We start from the raw sequence: 16,216 nt of genomic DNA on the forward strand, positions 1-16,216 counted from the left end.
GAGTGAGACCGCCCAGACTAAGAGGGCTAGGGAGGGCCAGCCTTCACCAAGGGGCTTGCAGAAACCTGCTCTTCTGTCACATAAATGCCAGTGGCTGCCTGCTGACCACCAGCAAGTTCTGTGCTTGCCTGAGGGACAGGGAGACTTCAACTTCATCTCACATGTGACCATGAATAATTCACGAGCATGGTTATCTAGAAATTTATGGTCATCATTAGCATTTTAATGAAAAAAGAAGTAATCATGATTGCAAGTCTGTGATTTGTTTCTACCATTTTTTTTGTCTCCTCCCCCCACAGCTAACCATCTCACTGCTTCCTGAGTACTTGGGAATTACAGAGGCCCCTGCTGATGTGCTAACTCTCGCTATGGGCAGACGTTACCCGGAGGCTCACTGTCATCCAGGCAGCTCATGTATGTATGAGAGTGTGTGCTCATTTGTGTCCCGCCCCTCCTTTCCCCTCCCTTTACCTCTCCTTGTAGAATATCTCTGGGTACCAAACTAGTGAAGGTTTATAAGATTTAAATGAGAATATTTAGAAATGCAGGAGAATAGTTTACTCTAGGGTAACTTTTTAATATTGAATACTGAGACATTTTATCTAAATTAGAATTTTATCATCAAGAGGTTCCATAAAAACCAGAAGATAAGCCATCTCTCTCCTTCGTTTTCATCACAACACACACACACACACACACACACACACACACACAGACATTTGAAATTATAGTAGTATGATGATTTTAAAAAATTCCTCAGTGATTACTTTGATTCATTTGCTATTAAGAACTTCATGGACATAGCTGAGCACTGGTAGCTCACACCTGTAATCCTAGCTACTCAGGAGGCTGAGATCTGAGGACCATGGTTCAAAGCCAGCTCCAGCAGAAAAGTCCAATTAACTTACTTCCAATTAACTACCAAAAAGCTGGAAATGGAGCCATGGCTTAAAGTGGTAGAGTGCTAGCCTTGAACACAAAAGCTTAGTCCCTGAGTTCAAGTCCCAGCACAAAAGAAACCCCACAAAGCCCAAAATAACTATGGACCCAAAACAGAAGTGCCTGTGCTAGTTTGTTACTTGTGCATTGGGCAGGGCAGTTCTGATCCTTATTTCTTAGTTCTCTGCAAAGTAGGAAACTCTTTTCTTTTCTTCAATTATGATTTTCAGTATCATGTGGCACTCAATTTCTTCTTTGGAAACTGCTACAAATAAATGCTCCTATTTGTTTTACTTCTGATAACTTAGGAAGAGTGATTACTTCTCATTTAATGATCTGCCTTTATATAAAGGACAGTTTGTCTCAAGCTTATTTTTATGCTCCCTTTAAGCTTTCAAATTTGGGTCAATTATGCAGGTAACCATTTACTCTTTCTCCTTCTCTTTGGACCCATTGGAATTCTGGCTTCCATTTGGGATGAGTTTGGGGTTATTCCCCACCCATCCCATGGTAATTTTACTCCCATATTCATTCTTTTTTTTTTTGACTTTTTATTTTTATTTTATTTTATTTTTAATATTATTTTATTTTATTTGAGAACATACTGTACAGAGGGGCTACAATTACATGGGCAGGATAATGCATACATTTCTTACCAAGCATTGCAGCCTCCTCCTTTGTTTACCCTTCACCTCCCTTCCCAGCCTCCCCCCTCCCCCCACCTAATTATACCCTCCTCCCCCCCCACCGACATTGTAAAGCTGGTTTTGACATGACATTTTGTACTTCTCATTGTTGCAACAGGTCCACCTGAATCCTTAAACGACTTGTTTGCCCCCATCTCCTCCACATGTTATACTGACATCAAATATAGTGAAAGCGGGGGTTACACTGTGGGGGAGGGACATACAAAGCAACAAAGAAATAATCTTATAAATGCGTTAGAAACATATGCATGAAAGAAACGAAAACATTAAAATACATGTTTAAGGGTTCATTTTCCTAACATCAAGTTATACTTATTTATGTTTACACTTCATTCTTCTGTCCTAGTACAGCTCAAGAATTATCCTCAAGCCTCCCCAGTACAATTACTTGTGAAGTTAACCAAGTAATTAATAGCAGTAATTTCAGTATCAATGGCAATGGATTGCTGACCCAGAATAGAGATTCCCACCAATTTCTTCCAGCAGAAAGCCAGCAGCACTGAGATAAGTGGCTTTTCTGAATGTACTTTAAGAGAACATTACTGTTTTACTCTGAGATGATCAGTTTTCACTGTGAGCATCATCAGGAGAATATGCGCTGCTCTTAACTGTCTGCTATAGGAAAGAACTTGACAACTATGGCCATTATACCAAACCCTGCCCATGCCTGTTTTGTGGAGGCTGAAGGTGAATTTTGTGGGGTTTCCACCTGTGATTTCTTCTAATGCCATTGATCTTTAGTCCACCACCTTAACACCATCATTTTGTGTTGCTTATTTTTTATTCTTTCTTTCCTTCCTTTGTAACTGTTATCCTGATTACCCAAGAAGACTTGGTTCTCCAAAGCCGACATTCTGTGGGGGCTGCTCTTAGCTGTAGAGAAGAATAACTTCAGTGGCTCTGACTGCTCTTATGTAAGGCAAGGGAACTGACTCCAGGCCTGTTCCCTGTAGGGTCATTTTGTTCCTTGGAGGAGAAATAGTAGAGAAAACAAAAATCTACAGGGTTTATAATTTTATCATCAAGTGTGGTCAGCACCATTACCATTAGTCAAGGTTGGCAGAGCACCCTGCTGTACTCTGGTTGTTATTGAGACTCATGTGTCAAACGGGAGTTTTAATTTTCTGCTTTGGGGTCATTGTTCTGCCTTTCAGTGCTCTCTTCTTACAGGTCATGATGCTGTTCTTTGATGGAATGTAGAATGGCATCCATTGAGTGCTGGAATAAGAAGTAAACAGCCAGAACTGACCTTTCCAGACTTTACTTAGTAAAGTTATTTATGCTTAGTGTTAGACTAAAGTTTTGGACATATTCAGGAACTTCATTCTTCATTTGTCTTCATTCCCCTCATCTTCTTGTGAGTGAAGACAGTATTTTATCTATAGAAGTCATCTTGGGCCTCAGGGTGGGGCTGGATAGTCACTATACACAGGAGCCTCTGTGAAGGATTTTCAGAGCATTTGTAGAGCCTGTACTGTCTCAGGACAAGGGCAGTCAGCAGAGGTCACCAAGGTGCTGCATCATTGGCTTCCTGCCTCCCTTTCTGCCCTTCCTTCCCTCTCATTTCACACTTACAAAATTGCCATTTTAAATGTTGAAACAGGATCCAGGCATGGTGATGCATACCTACAATGCTAGAACTTGGGAGGCTTAACAGGAAGATCATGAGTTTGAGACTTGTCTGGGCTTTATCAGGAGGCTTTGTCAGGGTCTGTGGTAGCCTGATGAATGTGTTGTTCCAGAGGGAAGCTGGCTCCTTTGATGGAAAGAAACGCTTTGTAATTGGTTAAGAATAACTAGTCATTAAGTTGACTTGTATCTTCCACACATTAATCTCTGTGTGAAAGCATTGGGCATCCCACTTTACTAAGGAATAAGCTTGAGCCAAACCAGTATTCTGTAACATGGGGGTATGTCTGCAATTGTCCAAGATTTAAGGAAGAATTTGGATTTTGTGTTAAAGCTGGGAGCTGAGAACCATGCTTGATTACAAACAAGTAGGTCTTGCCACCCAGTATAGCTAGAAATAGGACATGAGTCCCAGGCTGGGGCTGTTCCTGCAGAACTCCCCATGTACAAGACTGGATCATTCAGATGCAGTGGTCACTGTCCAGGGCTCCCTGGAGATGCTTCAGGTTTAGTCATAAGATTCTACTAGTGAAGAGTGGATGTGAGAGTTGAGAAAGGTTAACATCAAGGTTTTATAATTTAACACAGAAAATCCACTTATTTTAGAATATCCATAAAAATAATAAACCATTAGTTTGGGTTTGCATAGATCTTTATAGTATATGTACCTGCATCTGTACTGTACACCAGGTTTCATAACCTGCTTTTGGTTATCTCATCATCATTCTTTCTGATGATACTAAATCTACTCTCATTATGTGATCTTATACTTGATTATCTTGCACATTGTACCAATAATTAACCATCACCCATGGCTTAACATTGAGGGGATTTCCAGTTTTTTATTGTTCTTCTAGAGATTAATCCCTGCCCAGAACTCTTTTTTTCCTTAAAAGAAAATGCCTTGACGTAAAATTGCTAAGCTCAGGGATTGCTTGCACACTTTAAAGACATTGCTCAACATGCACAGATGCCCTTGGCAGAGGTTTCTTCCCTTGTAGTTCGAGCTCCCTGTGTGAGACATGCCCATCGCTCCCATTCCACAAACAAGAAGAGGAAAACACTTTCCAATATGATAGGCCAAACATGCTGTCTCCACTATTTGCATAATTTTCATTTCTTTACTTTTCCCTAAAATTATGGCTTCACATCTTAGCTCCTTAAAACCTAGCTTCATCCAGGTTAACTGTGTGTTACCAAATGAGGAAAACCTGCCTCAGCGTTGACTTATGTTCATAGTATGACCCCTACGTATTATATGTGCTGGATAGTGGTTTCAGGCTTAATAAATAAACATTGAATGAATGAATGAATGAATGAATATATGCTGAGTTATTTAACAGCGTTGAAAGGGGGAAATAAATCCCTTGCACATTCCAAGTTTTTACATATCCTTTCCAGCACATATGGTTCTGTCTTTGTTTTGTGTTCAAGGTAAGTTGTTGTAAATAAAACAGCTTGGGTGGTTTGTACCTACCTGACTTCATCTCCCACAACCTGATCACCTGTGTCTCCTGCTCACTTGGAAGTAGTTCTGATGCTCCGGTGTCAGTCTCCTTTATCTCTCTCAAGGCTCTCTTGCAAAAACTTCCTGTTCTACTTAGCTTCTGTTTAATTTCCTACTACCACAAATTACTGTAAACTTAGGACTTAATAGCTTTATTCTTCTACACTTTTTGCAGAGTCCTACTGAGTTAAGGTCAAGGTGTCAGCAGGACTGGTTCTTCTAGAACTAGGACCTTCTTTAGTGTCCAGTGGCTGCCTGTGTTCTTTGGCTTGGGCCTTTCTCTCTCTTCATAAGAGGATAAATATAAGCTTCTACCTCTGCTTCTGTCACTTTCTCATTGTCTCCTCACCTTCCCTTCAAAAGCAATGTGATTGTAGGTAGGGGCCACCCAGAGTGAACTATTCTCAAGACTTTTTTTTACTGGTCCTGGGGCTTGAACTAAGAGCCTAGGCCTTGTCACTGAACTTGTTTTGCTCAAGGCTAGCATTCTACCAATTGAATCACAGTGTCATTTCCAGCTTTTTCTGAGTAGTATATTGTAGATAAAGTCTTATGGACTTTCCTGCCCGGGCTTGCTTTGACCTGAGATCCTCAGATCTCAGCCTCCTGAGTACCTAAGCATGAGCCCTCATACCTGGCTTTCAAGAATTTTCACTTAATCACATCTCTAGTGCCTTGTACCCACATAAAATAACAGTCCTGGGCTCTAGGGATTAAGATGTAAGTGTGCAGGAAGAGTGGTATTGTTCAGCCTCTCATACCTGCCTACTGTCTTACTAGTTAGATTCTTTTCCTTTTATTATTGTTTTCTATTATAGGAATTTAGATACAAACCCTCTGTTACTACATATACCTAGAGAAACCTTAATCCTTCACAAATAACTTATCTCTGTCAGAATTACTGTGACAAATATTTTGGCCCAGAGGGTATGACATCTGACTACATGATGGAACTAAGAGTCTAGGTGTAGTAGAAGGAAAATACAAAGAGGTGCCAAGACTGTGTGTTTGTTGACACATCTCCAACTCCATATTGGAGAAAACTCTATGGTAGGCTAGTTGAGTTATTATAGTCTCTGCCCAAGCTATCTTCCAATTCATGAATTCATTTTTACTTTTTCTAGTGTGTTGAAATTTTTATTGAGTTTTTCCCCCTCCCTCATAAGACATAATTCTCTAACTATGAAATTTATCTTCCCCCTTTGGTGTCTTGGGGTTTGATCCAGGACTTTGCTCTTAATAGGCAGGCCATTTTACCAGATAAGCTATGTCCCCAGTCCTTTTTTGTTTGGAATTATTGCTCTGAATAGGTCTTGCTTTTTGCCAGGCTGGCCTCAGCCATGATCCTTATAGTATGCTTCCTGTGCAGGTATGAGGACTGGCAAACAAATTCATGTTCAACTCTCAAGTATGTAATAGATGGTTGAAATGCGGTATTGTGAATGTTTACTCTTGGCTGGTCTCAAACCACAACCCTTCCACTTTCTGCCTCAGGATTTCAGACAGGAGCTGCCATGCTCAGCAAAATTCACCCTTTTAAAATGTAAAACGTAATGGTGTTTAGTATACTCACAAGGTTGTATGACCATCATTACTATCCAGTGTTCAGGGCATTTTCATCATTTTAAAAAGAAATTATTACCCATCTTTTGTTATCACTTCACATTCTTCCCCTTCTCTCATAGGCAACCATGAAATGATCGTGTCTCTATAAATTTGTGTATTCTGAGCATTTTCTATACAGGAATGTAATTTATAGCCTTTTGTTATGAAGCAGCATATCTTCTCAAGGTTCATCCATGTTGTAGTATGTACAGGTACTTCATTCTTTTTTAATGCCCAAAACAGTCCATGTTATAGCTTATACTAGTTTTAGCCATCTATCAGTTTATGGCCAGTTGATTTGTTTCTACTTTTTGCCATTATGACTAATGTAGCTATGAACCATTCCTGTATAATTTTTCATAGGGCCAAGCATTTTCATTTCTCTTTTGTTTCATATGGGGTACAATTGCTGGATCATGGTACTTTTATGTGTAGCGTTTTGAAGAGTTATGAAAGTATTTTAGAAACATACCAATATTATATGAGGGTTTCATTTTTCCCCCATTCTTACCAAACGTGTGTGTGTGTGTGTGTGTGTGTGTATACATGCATATATATATATATATATATATATATATATATATATATATATACACACACACACACACACACACACACACATATATTTTTCCATCATGGGGCTTGAAGAGGGCCTGAGCACTGTCCCTAAGCACTTTTGCTCGAGGCTAGTGCTCAACCACTTTGAACCACAGTATCACTTCTAGTTTTTAAGTGGTTAAGGAGGTAAGAGTCTCACTGGGACTTTTCTGCCTGGGCTGGATTTGAATCACAATCCTCAGATCTCAGCCTCTTGAGTAGTTATCACCAAACATATTATTGTCTCTGTGTTTGGTTATAGCCATCCTAGTGGGAATAGACTGCTATTTGTTTGTAGGTTTGATTCACATATGTGTTATTGCTAGTGTTCTTATCTTTAGAGAAAATTTCAAGACCTTGGTTCATTGTAAAACTGGGTTGTCTTTTTTTACTGTATTAAAATGATTCTCTGTAGATTCTATATACATAACTCTTCTCATGTTTATGAAAGTATATTTACAAATATTTCTTCCATTTCTATAGTTTATTTTTACTCTCTTGATTATGTTCTTCTAAGCATGATAGTTTTTCATTTTGATGAGTATATATGGTTTTTCCTTTTGTTTGCTTTGCTTTGGGTATCATATCTAAGAATTTATTACCTAATCCAAGGTGCTGAAGACTTACCCATATATTTACTTTTGTAGCTCTTCTATTTAGATGATGTTTGAGTCTTTTTTGTGTGTATAAGCTGAACTGTTTGTCCAGTTCTCCTGTTTTGCATGTGTATATCCAATTGTATCAGCACTGTTTGCTGAAAAGACTGATCTTTCTCCAGTGAGAATCAGCTTATCAATTTCAGCAAAGAAGCCACATAGACTTCTATGAGAAGTGTGTTTTAATTTCTAGGTCATTTGGTAAAGAATAGCAAATTAAATAATACTGCATCTTCCAATCATAAACACATTCTCTTTCTGTCAATTCATGTTTTTAATTTCTTTTATGGGTATTTTATAATTTTGTATATGAATCTTATACTTCTGTCACTGTTTATTCTTAACTATGTTTTGATGTGATCATAAATGATGAGATTGTTAGATGGGGTTGTTTTCTTAATTATTCATTACACTGTATGGATCTTGTAAGTCTATTGTTTTCCATTTATAGTGAAATATGTATTTATCTTCTTTTTTACTTCCTTTACTTTCATGCTTAGAAATTTTTAGGAGATTTTATTTTTCAAATTCACGTCCCATCCTTTCATATACTTCCATTTTTTCTAATTATGTAAGTATATCTTTCAAAATCTATTTTGGAGAGTTGTACTGTTTCTAGCCTGATTTTTGCACTTGGCATTAGTTGTGTCTTATGGTGGATTGATTTCTTGTTTGGTGTTATATTGTGACTCCAAAGGCCTTCCTTTGGCTGTTACAGCTTGGGAGGTGCCTATGAGGACCATGCAAACCCAGGGAAGGGTCTCTCTTGCCTCACTTGATGTCCTGTGACATCATTGCTTCTAAAGGAGGTGTTGGCATACTCTTTACTCAGGGGAGTGGACATTACCTGGGTGTGTTATGTTTGGAGAGAGTACTTCCAGGACTTTGAGGGTAGTCTTGAGAGTCTGATGTCCTGATGGTAAAGCATACGCTTTTTTTCTCTGTGGACTACCAGAATTTTCACCCCCAAATAGGGAGATGACATCATAATCTACCTTCAGAGCTTCAGTATTTTCTCTCCCATCTTTACTTTTAGCCCTTGGTTTTCTTCTTGTGGTTTGGAGCTTTTTCTTTGTATTTAGACAGATGTTGGTTGTCTGTTATGGAGTTGTCCTTCTCTGTCATCTCAGCTTACCCTATTGAGTAGAAACATTTATTACCATAGTCTAATGAAAGAATTTTAAGACCTTTGAGGCACCAGATTGCATGCCCTGATTTTCACAGAACTTTAAACATAGTTAAGTGTTAAATAAATATTGATTCAGTGAGTGGGTGTTTGCAAACCCTTCTCCTGGATGCCATAGACCTGAGTAACCACCCTTCTGCAGTATAGTGAATGGGTCATCGATAACCACTTTGTTACTCAGGGACACGCCTCTGTCCATGTGTCAGAATTGGTATGCTCACCTCTATTGCTACCTAGCACAGGAAACCCAAGTTGCCTGAGGCCTGTCTGCTGCCATTATTTCTAGAGCCTCATTAATATAGTATCTCGTTTTAACATGCCTTGCAAATAGTTACATCTTGGTAGTAAACAAAGATTATTTCTACGTATCTACTGAAGAGAGAAATCATTTTTCTTTTAGATTTTACTTTTTGGAAAAAAAAGTAAACTTTTTTTCAGAAAAAAGTAAACTTTGCTTTTTTTATTTTTTATTCATTGCAAATTTGTTTATTCTTGTGGTTCTGGGGTTGAGCCCAGGAGATGCATACTAGCTAGGCAAGTGCTCTATTACTAAGCTACATCCCTAGCTCTTGCTATTTAGGTTTCATTTGTTCTGTCAAACTTCCTCTGTCAGCTGCTTCTTCTGAGATGGTTTGCAGTTTTATTTTGGTGTAATTCACATAGTGTCCTCTCTCCTCTGGAATAACTATGTTCCCTTTCAGCAAGAATCAGAAGTTCAAATTGACAGCCTAGAAAGGAGCCAGCTTGTGTGTGGTATGCTTTAGTTTCAGGAGACCCTAGAAAATGGTCTGTGGAGAGTCACATGTGCCCTTCATTCCCCTTCTGAGGACATGGGTGCAGTCTGTGCTGAGTACCTGTATACTTCATGCTGGGTGTTTTGGGATGAACAACTCTAGACATTCTGAACAGTTTTCCTCCATATTCCATATGAAGAGGATTTGGATGATGAGGACTGGCTAGACTTGGTCTTCTCCTTCAGAATCTGAGGACAGACTCTACCTCAGAGAAAAGCATGTTATATTATCATGAGGCAAGTAGCCACAGCACCTCCTGCTGACAGGGAGGAAATACCCCAGCCAGACTTAGGGAAGTTTAGGAACTCTTTTGTGTACAGCCCCCAAAATTTCTGGAAAGGGAAGGAGAAAAGCATGAAATTTTATTCAACAATTTTGAAACTAAAGCAAATAGACTTACTATGCCAGGTTTCTTGGATACTTGCCCATTTTTGCAAACCTGAAATCATTTTCAGAGGGAGCAGATGACCTGAATGAAGGTCACAAAAAAATCCTTACAAGATGAAGCAGATAGAATTCTGAAAGGAATGACTTGGTATATTTTATGGTTAACGGATAGGTCTGTTTATTGTTAGCCTCTGTACTTTCTAGAGCATTCAGTTATGAGTCTAAGAAATAGAAAATAACAAACATACTCTATTGAATAGTTCATAGACAATGCTTTGTTAAAGGAATATCGAGACTTTTTAGTCAGTTCCTCTCTTGATTTTCTAGAAAAATATTTAAACCCATGGGATTCTATTTGTTTTCTTTCCCAACTTCTTCCTTGGGAGTGGTTGAGTATGTTTTCCCTGTCTCCCAGGGTATGAGAGACTTCTCCAAAGAACTTGAGTTGCATACTTTTTTGGAACTTTATACCAATAAATCTAGTATGACTTGGCCAACTGTGAAATCATGCATACCTGCTCCTCCCTCCCACCCTTCACCCCATCCTTGTGACTGGAGCTTAGTTGGCATGAGGAACATTTTCCTGTTGTTTTTGGACATCAGAAGACAGAAGCTTTCTGTTTTTGAGATCACCTCACATTGCATGGTCTAGCTTAAAAGGCCTCCCCTTTTTTCTCTGCTTGAGAAACAGTGGAGCTAAGGCTGCAGGGATAGTCGGAGCCAGATATGTTGATACTGTCCCTGCCATACTCAGTGCCATTGGGAAGAGTTACGTACTACTCTTAAACTGTTTATGTTTTCAATTGTAGCTGTGACCAGAGATAGTAAGTGTATCATTTAAAATCAAATTATGTGGTGTAGTGGTTTATAGGAGAGGAAGGGTAATAAAGATTCATAAGGCTTCAAGCAGAAAAAAAGAAAAGAAAAAGAATTTGTGGAATATCTTCCTCCAATAGGATAATAACTGAATGTGATTCATGACGTGCAGGTGGCTGATCAGACACAGGACCAGAAATGTCATGGATGGTATTGAGAGTACCTACCATACCTTGGAGACACACACTGGAGCAAATGGAAAGGACCTAGAGTGTAGGGGTAGTTTGTGGCCTGGTGAAAACAAATAGTGTGTTTATAATATTACTGTCAGTGACTAACATAGTAGCTAGATGCGATTGTTCTATGTACTTTATATTATTTGTATCCTCACTCTAATTCCGGGTCTTAAATGTTACAGTTTATCTCCCTGTTACAGATGAGGAACCTGAGACATACACAGGATAAGCAGTTTGTTTGCCACACATAGACATTAGACTTGGCATTTGAGCCTGGGCCTTCTGGCTCTAGGGTCTGTTCTGTGGACCAGTGTGTACCCACTTTAGTACATTGCAGGAGAGCAGAAGGGAGTGTCAGGCAACAGGAATAAGGAGAGAGGAAGCTGTAAGATAAGGATTGAAGTACGGTGCAGGACTTGGGGGTGCAGTGTCTATTTGGTGGATAATGGAGAAATTAGTGATATAGAAGCATTAGAGATCAACTACATAAAGGGAGTTGGATGATGATAATGGTAGTCTAGAGTTTTCACTGTGTCCCAAGCGTAGGAGTAGAACAGTGAGAAAGGCAGAAAAGGTCATTGCCCTATTCTGTCTAGCAATGAAGACAGGCACTAAGCAGCCTTCCATCAGAGAAGTAAAGATTGTGGTATAGGCTATGGGGGGAATTAGTGTGATGGAAATTTCCTGGGTATAGCCATGTGACATGGGCTAACTATGGAAGACCTTGTAGAAGAAAAGCTCATCCCAGGCCAATGGAATGGAGGGATTCAAGCCATGGAAAGAGCGGGGAGTACCCAGAGTGCAGTAAACCTGGTGATCATGGCAGAGGAGACTCAAGGCTAAGGCAAAGCAGAGTTGAGGACCTTGCTAAGGAGGATAGATTGTTCCCTAAAGTAGTGGGAACTCTCTGAAGGTTGAACAGGTGGGAAATCTTGATGGGGAAGGAACAGGAAAGTGGGTGACAGTACACTTAGAAAAGTTTGTCCCTAGCCAGCATCATGAATGACAGCTACTACAACCTTTCTGACCTCAGATAAAGCTTCCTCGTGTTTAGGATTCTAAGCATCAAGATTTCAAACCCATCTTTTATCTTTTCCCTAACTGTCAAAACAGTACGTGATGGTAGTCTAAGCCAACATACCAGCCCTGAGCCCTGCTTTCCCAGAATTCCCTATAGTGAGTGTGGCCCTATGACCTGATTCTGTTTTTCATTGCTTTTTCCTTCTTTCTACCATAAATGTTGAGTGCAAAGCAGGCATCATAACACCATGAGGTAAAGCATGGAGGAGAGGCCCAGAGCCACACAGATGCCTGTTCTGGTAGGGTTGCTGTTTAACCAACACTGGCACCCCTAAGCATTCGAACTCCTTATTTGTTGAATCTACCCCCTTGGTTTTCTGATACTTAAAAGTAAATAGAAAGCTAAATGAAGTAACTGAAGATTCTGATGTTGGGAGCCTTTTCTTATTTGATGTAATAGCTGCCTATGTGCCCTTGATCTTCAGGATGACCTTACCTTGTGCAAAAGCTCTCTGAAAAGAAAGTTCTATCTTGTATTAAAAGTGGTGAACTCTTGGAGGTGATAAGTTGTGGACCTAGAAATGCAATTTTCAAAATAAATGAATTTGTCTGTGTGAACTTGGTGTTTCAAATGCCATGGAACCACACTTCATGGGCAGTTCCTTCCTTATGGCCTTTTTTATGATAGTCTCAGTCAGTTTGCTGGTAAAACTTCATTGTGTATATTTATGGCTCTATAGGAAATGATAGCTGCACTAAAGGGAATAGCATAAATAGTTCGATTTCTTGAAAATGTGAAGCTCCAACAGACTTTATTGGATTTCAAGATAATGGTATTATTAAATTTTCTTCTCTGCTTCAAACTTGTAAGCAAGTGTCACGTTCATGACTTTTAAGAAATTGAGGGGGCTGGTTCTATACATTTATGGAATAAAACTTTTTATCTTGGAGTTCTCAGTTACTGAGTCTCAGGGTGGAGAAATAATTAGAATTTTCTTCTTTATTGCCTTGAGCTTGGGATGTAAAACTATAGGTTGTATTCCAGGTGAAGGGTAGAAATGACTCTGAGACACACATGGTATAGATGACATAAGGTAGGAAATGAAAATTGTCTTCTAGTCGATTAGGATAAAAGAACTGTAAGTCCTAAGAGTATCAGTTGTAATAAGAAAGACACTTTGAACATCATCTAGCAAAACTCAATTTTTATTCATATTCTCAGAGCTTGAGATTTAGAACTATTTTAGCCATTCATTAAAAAAAATAAAATATATGCCAGGCTCACACCTGTAATCTTCGCTACTCAGAAGGCTGAGGTATGAGCATCATGGTTCAAAGCCAGCCTGGCCAGGAAAGTCTATATGACTCTTATCTCCAATAAACTACCCTCCAGAAAAGCTGGAAGCTAAGTTTTGGTTCATGTGATAGAGCACTATCCTTGAGCAAAAGAAGCTGAGACAATGCCCTTGCCCTGAGTTCAGTCCCCAGACTAGTGCATGTATGCACACATGCACACATGCGCACACACACACACACACACACAAATATATATATATATATATATATATATATATATATATATATATATGGCTTTCTTTGCATCCTTTTTAATAGAAGACTATTCCAAAAAGACCAAGCATCCTTTGCAGTTCCAACAACCTTCATAAACAGGTTGTCATCTACTCTTTAACGCCTGATTTTCTCAGTAGGAAATGGTATTTCTTAGCAGCTTTTGGGTAAATATGGGCAGGACAACAAGAACTACAAGGTGCCTTAACTCTTCTATCTTTTCTGCCCTGGTTTATGGTGGTGATGCCTTAGGTGGAGTCAATGGTTGGGCTCATTCTCAGGAATGGATGAAGGTTTGGCACACACTAACAGGAGGCACGAAGTGCTCAGTGGGTTCAGGAAAGAATGATGATGCTGGTCCTGGTCCCTTTGTAATTAAGTGATGGGAATGGCTTGTGTCCTTATAGATTGGAGTGAGTGGGGCTATTTTGGTTGATTTAGGCCAGGACACAGGTATTAAGAGCTCATCAGATTATTACTATATTTTTGGTAATGATGTCTTAAAAGAACACATGATTCTGGTGGTCATGGTAGCTAATAGTCATAGCAGTTAATAATGCACCACTAGCAGAGTTCTTTGGCCATACTCAGCTACTTCATTTCCACAACAAGCCTTTGGTGTCAGTACCTCACCTCCATTTTCTAGTGGAAGAAGTTGAGGTGATATATGAAAGACATGGTCAGTGGAAGAGGTGGAGATGAAGATCAAGTGAGGGAGGTGTGTCCCTCACTTGAGTATGTACATAAAGTGGTTATAAGGGTCTTAGGTCCTTGGAGGAAGATAAGGCTATAGGGACTGCAGGTAGAGCAGGGTGAGGGTAGGCAGGGGATCAGAAGATAGACTGCTAGCCTCCAGGAGAGACTGTAGAAGATCTAGACAGTGGCCAAGAATTCAGAATTGGAGGCTTTGGAAGATGAGTTAATGGCACCAGGTCTGTGAATGAATGATCCTGCAAATCTGGGAGAGATGGTCAGAGGTACTCAAGGTATTGGATGTCCCCCTAGCTGACTTGGGAGAGGGAAGATAGATTTGATATGATGATTTGATGATTTATTTTATTCCAACTTTTTTGTTGTTTTTATAAAGGTGATGTACAGAGGTTTGGTTACAATTACGTAAGTCAAGTAATGAGTACATTTCTTTGGGGACAGTGTCACCCCTTCGCTTGTTCTCTCCCAGTTGATGATTTGCTTTTACATTTTCTCACTTGTGAATGAGTGAGTAGAGAGGTTCTTAACTTGAGAATCTGAGTGAGTCCTATGTGGTTTCTAGGACTTGGTGGACATTCCCAAGTTCATTGGCCATGGCTTGGTCTGGGGCCCACAGAGTTTCTCAGCAGAGTTTAGACAGCTGTGACTCAGATGCTTATGTGCTTCTTTCTTGTGTTCCCACCTTCAGATCCAGGGGAAATGGGAGCAGGAGAAGAGGCTGGGTTTGTTTTATGTCACCTGTATGGCAGTTTCTGAAGTGGAAAGCTGGTTGTGGCTAGGATAGAGGAGGATCTTGCAATTTCATGTGTTGGAAAATGCCCTCTTACTGGTAGGGCTCAGTCTGGTTCAGGGCTGAGAGTCATTTTCTTCCCTCCTGCTCCCATCCTGAGAGGTGACCCTGTCCAAATATGTCTTCTCTGAGCCTGTGAACACAGGCCCAGTTGAAGGCAGTGAAAGGACAGTAGACTGTTCTAAGGTAGCTGATGCCTTTGTGAAAGCAAATCCTGAAATAGGTGACAGACCACACTACCATTTGGGCTTATGTTTAATGGTCACTTTTACATTTTTTTCTATCCCTTCTCCCTCTCTCTGTGTCTCTGCCTTCCCTCTGTCTCATCCTCCTTCCTTTCCTTTCCCCCCTCCCCTCTCTCTCTTTCTCTCTCTCTCTGTATTTCTTTGTTTCTCTCTCTTTTTTTTTCCTGCTTTACCAGAAGGGTTGGTAAATATAACACCAATTCTTCTTTTTTTTCTTTAATTTTACTTTTTTTTAACCGTTATTTCTAAAGGTGAGAGAGAACATTTCAAGTTACATAAAGCACTTGTCACATGTGAGTTTTATGACACCATCCTGTATTCTAGACATAGCTACATCAGGAAGATGAAGGGAACTCCAAACTTACTGGGAAACCCAGTAAAAATGGCCGAAACATGCAGTTTCCAAATGGGGTTTGAACCCTACTTGAGTCACCAATATCTGAGCTCAAGTTCCCTGATTCCTCTCTGTAAAATGGAGACAGTGGTGCTTGCTTCAAGAGCAGTGTTTTGATAGGCACATATCCAAAAGAATGTGAAGTGCTTTTCCTATCTTGCTCTTCTTTTCTACTTAAAAAATTCTGGTTTGTACCTGGGAATGAGTACAGAAATACTGGCAGAAAGGAGAAGTACTAAGTATTGCGTTTAGTTTATTCCATTTCTGTGTAGTAACCATGTGAGGTCAATATTATTTTCAAGATGAGAGAGCTGAAGGTCAAAGACACAAAATACCCTCACCAAGTGTGGGACATGTGGCCTCTGCCATTGTTTAGTGTCTTGCTTCCGGCTACCTCATTCATAAAAGGAGTGGTTCATATGTAGAAA

The 16,216-nt window shown here is 39.7% G+C and overlaps 1 protein-coding gene across 10 annotated transcripts in view; it reads left to right on the forward strand.

Moving 5' to 3' along the window:
- Positions 1–16,216, forward strand: part of Apbb2 (amyloid beta precursor protein binding family B member 2) — a 280,610-nt gene that overhangs the window by 107,510 nt on the left and 156,884 nt on the right. For 5 of the 10 annotated variants that reach the window (XM_070012606.1, XM_070012608.1, XM_070012611.1 and 2 more), the window contains exon 3: positions 300–414. In XM_070012606.1, coding sequence (XP_069868707.1) covers positions 369–414 — 46 coding nt within the window. In that variant the 5' untranslated portion in view covers positions 300–368. Of the gene's footprint in view, positions 1–299; positions 415–16,216 lie in introns of those variants that run through there. The other 5 variants (XM_070012609.1, XM_070012612.1, XM_070012610.1 and 2 more) reach the window with 1 other exon arrangement.

This window comes from Dipodomys merriami, unplaced genomic scaffold (assembly GCF_024711535.1).
Source record: "Dipodomys merriami isolate MVZ:Mamm:240054 unplaced genomic scaffold, mDipMer1.0.p SCAF_9, whole genome shotgun sequence".
NCBI classification, from domain to species: domain Eukaryota; kingdom Metazoa; phylum Chordata; class Mammalia; order Rodentia; family Heteromyidae; genus Dipodomys; species Dipodomys merriami.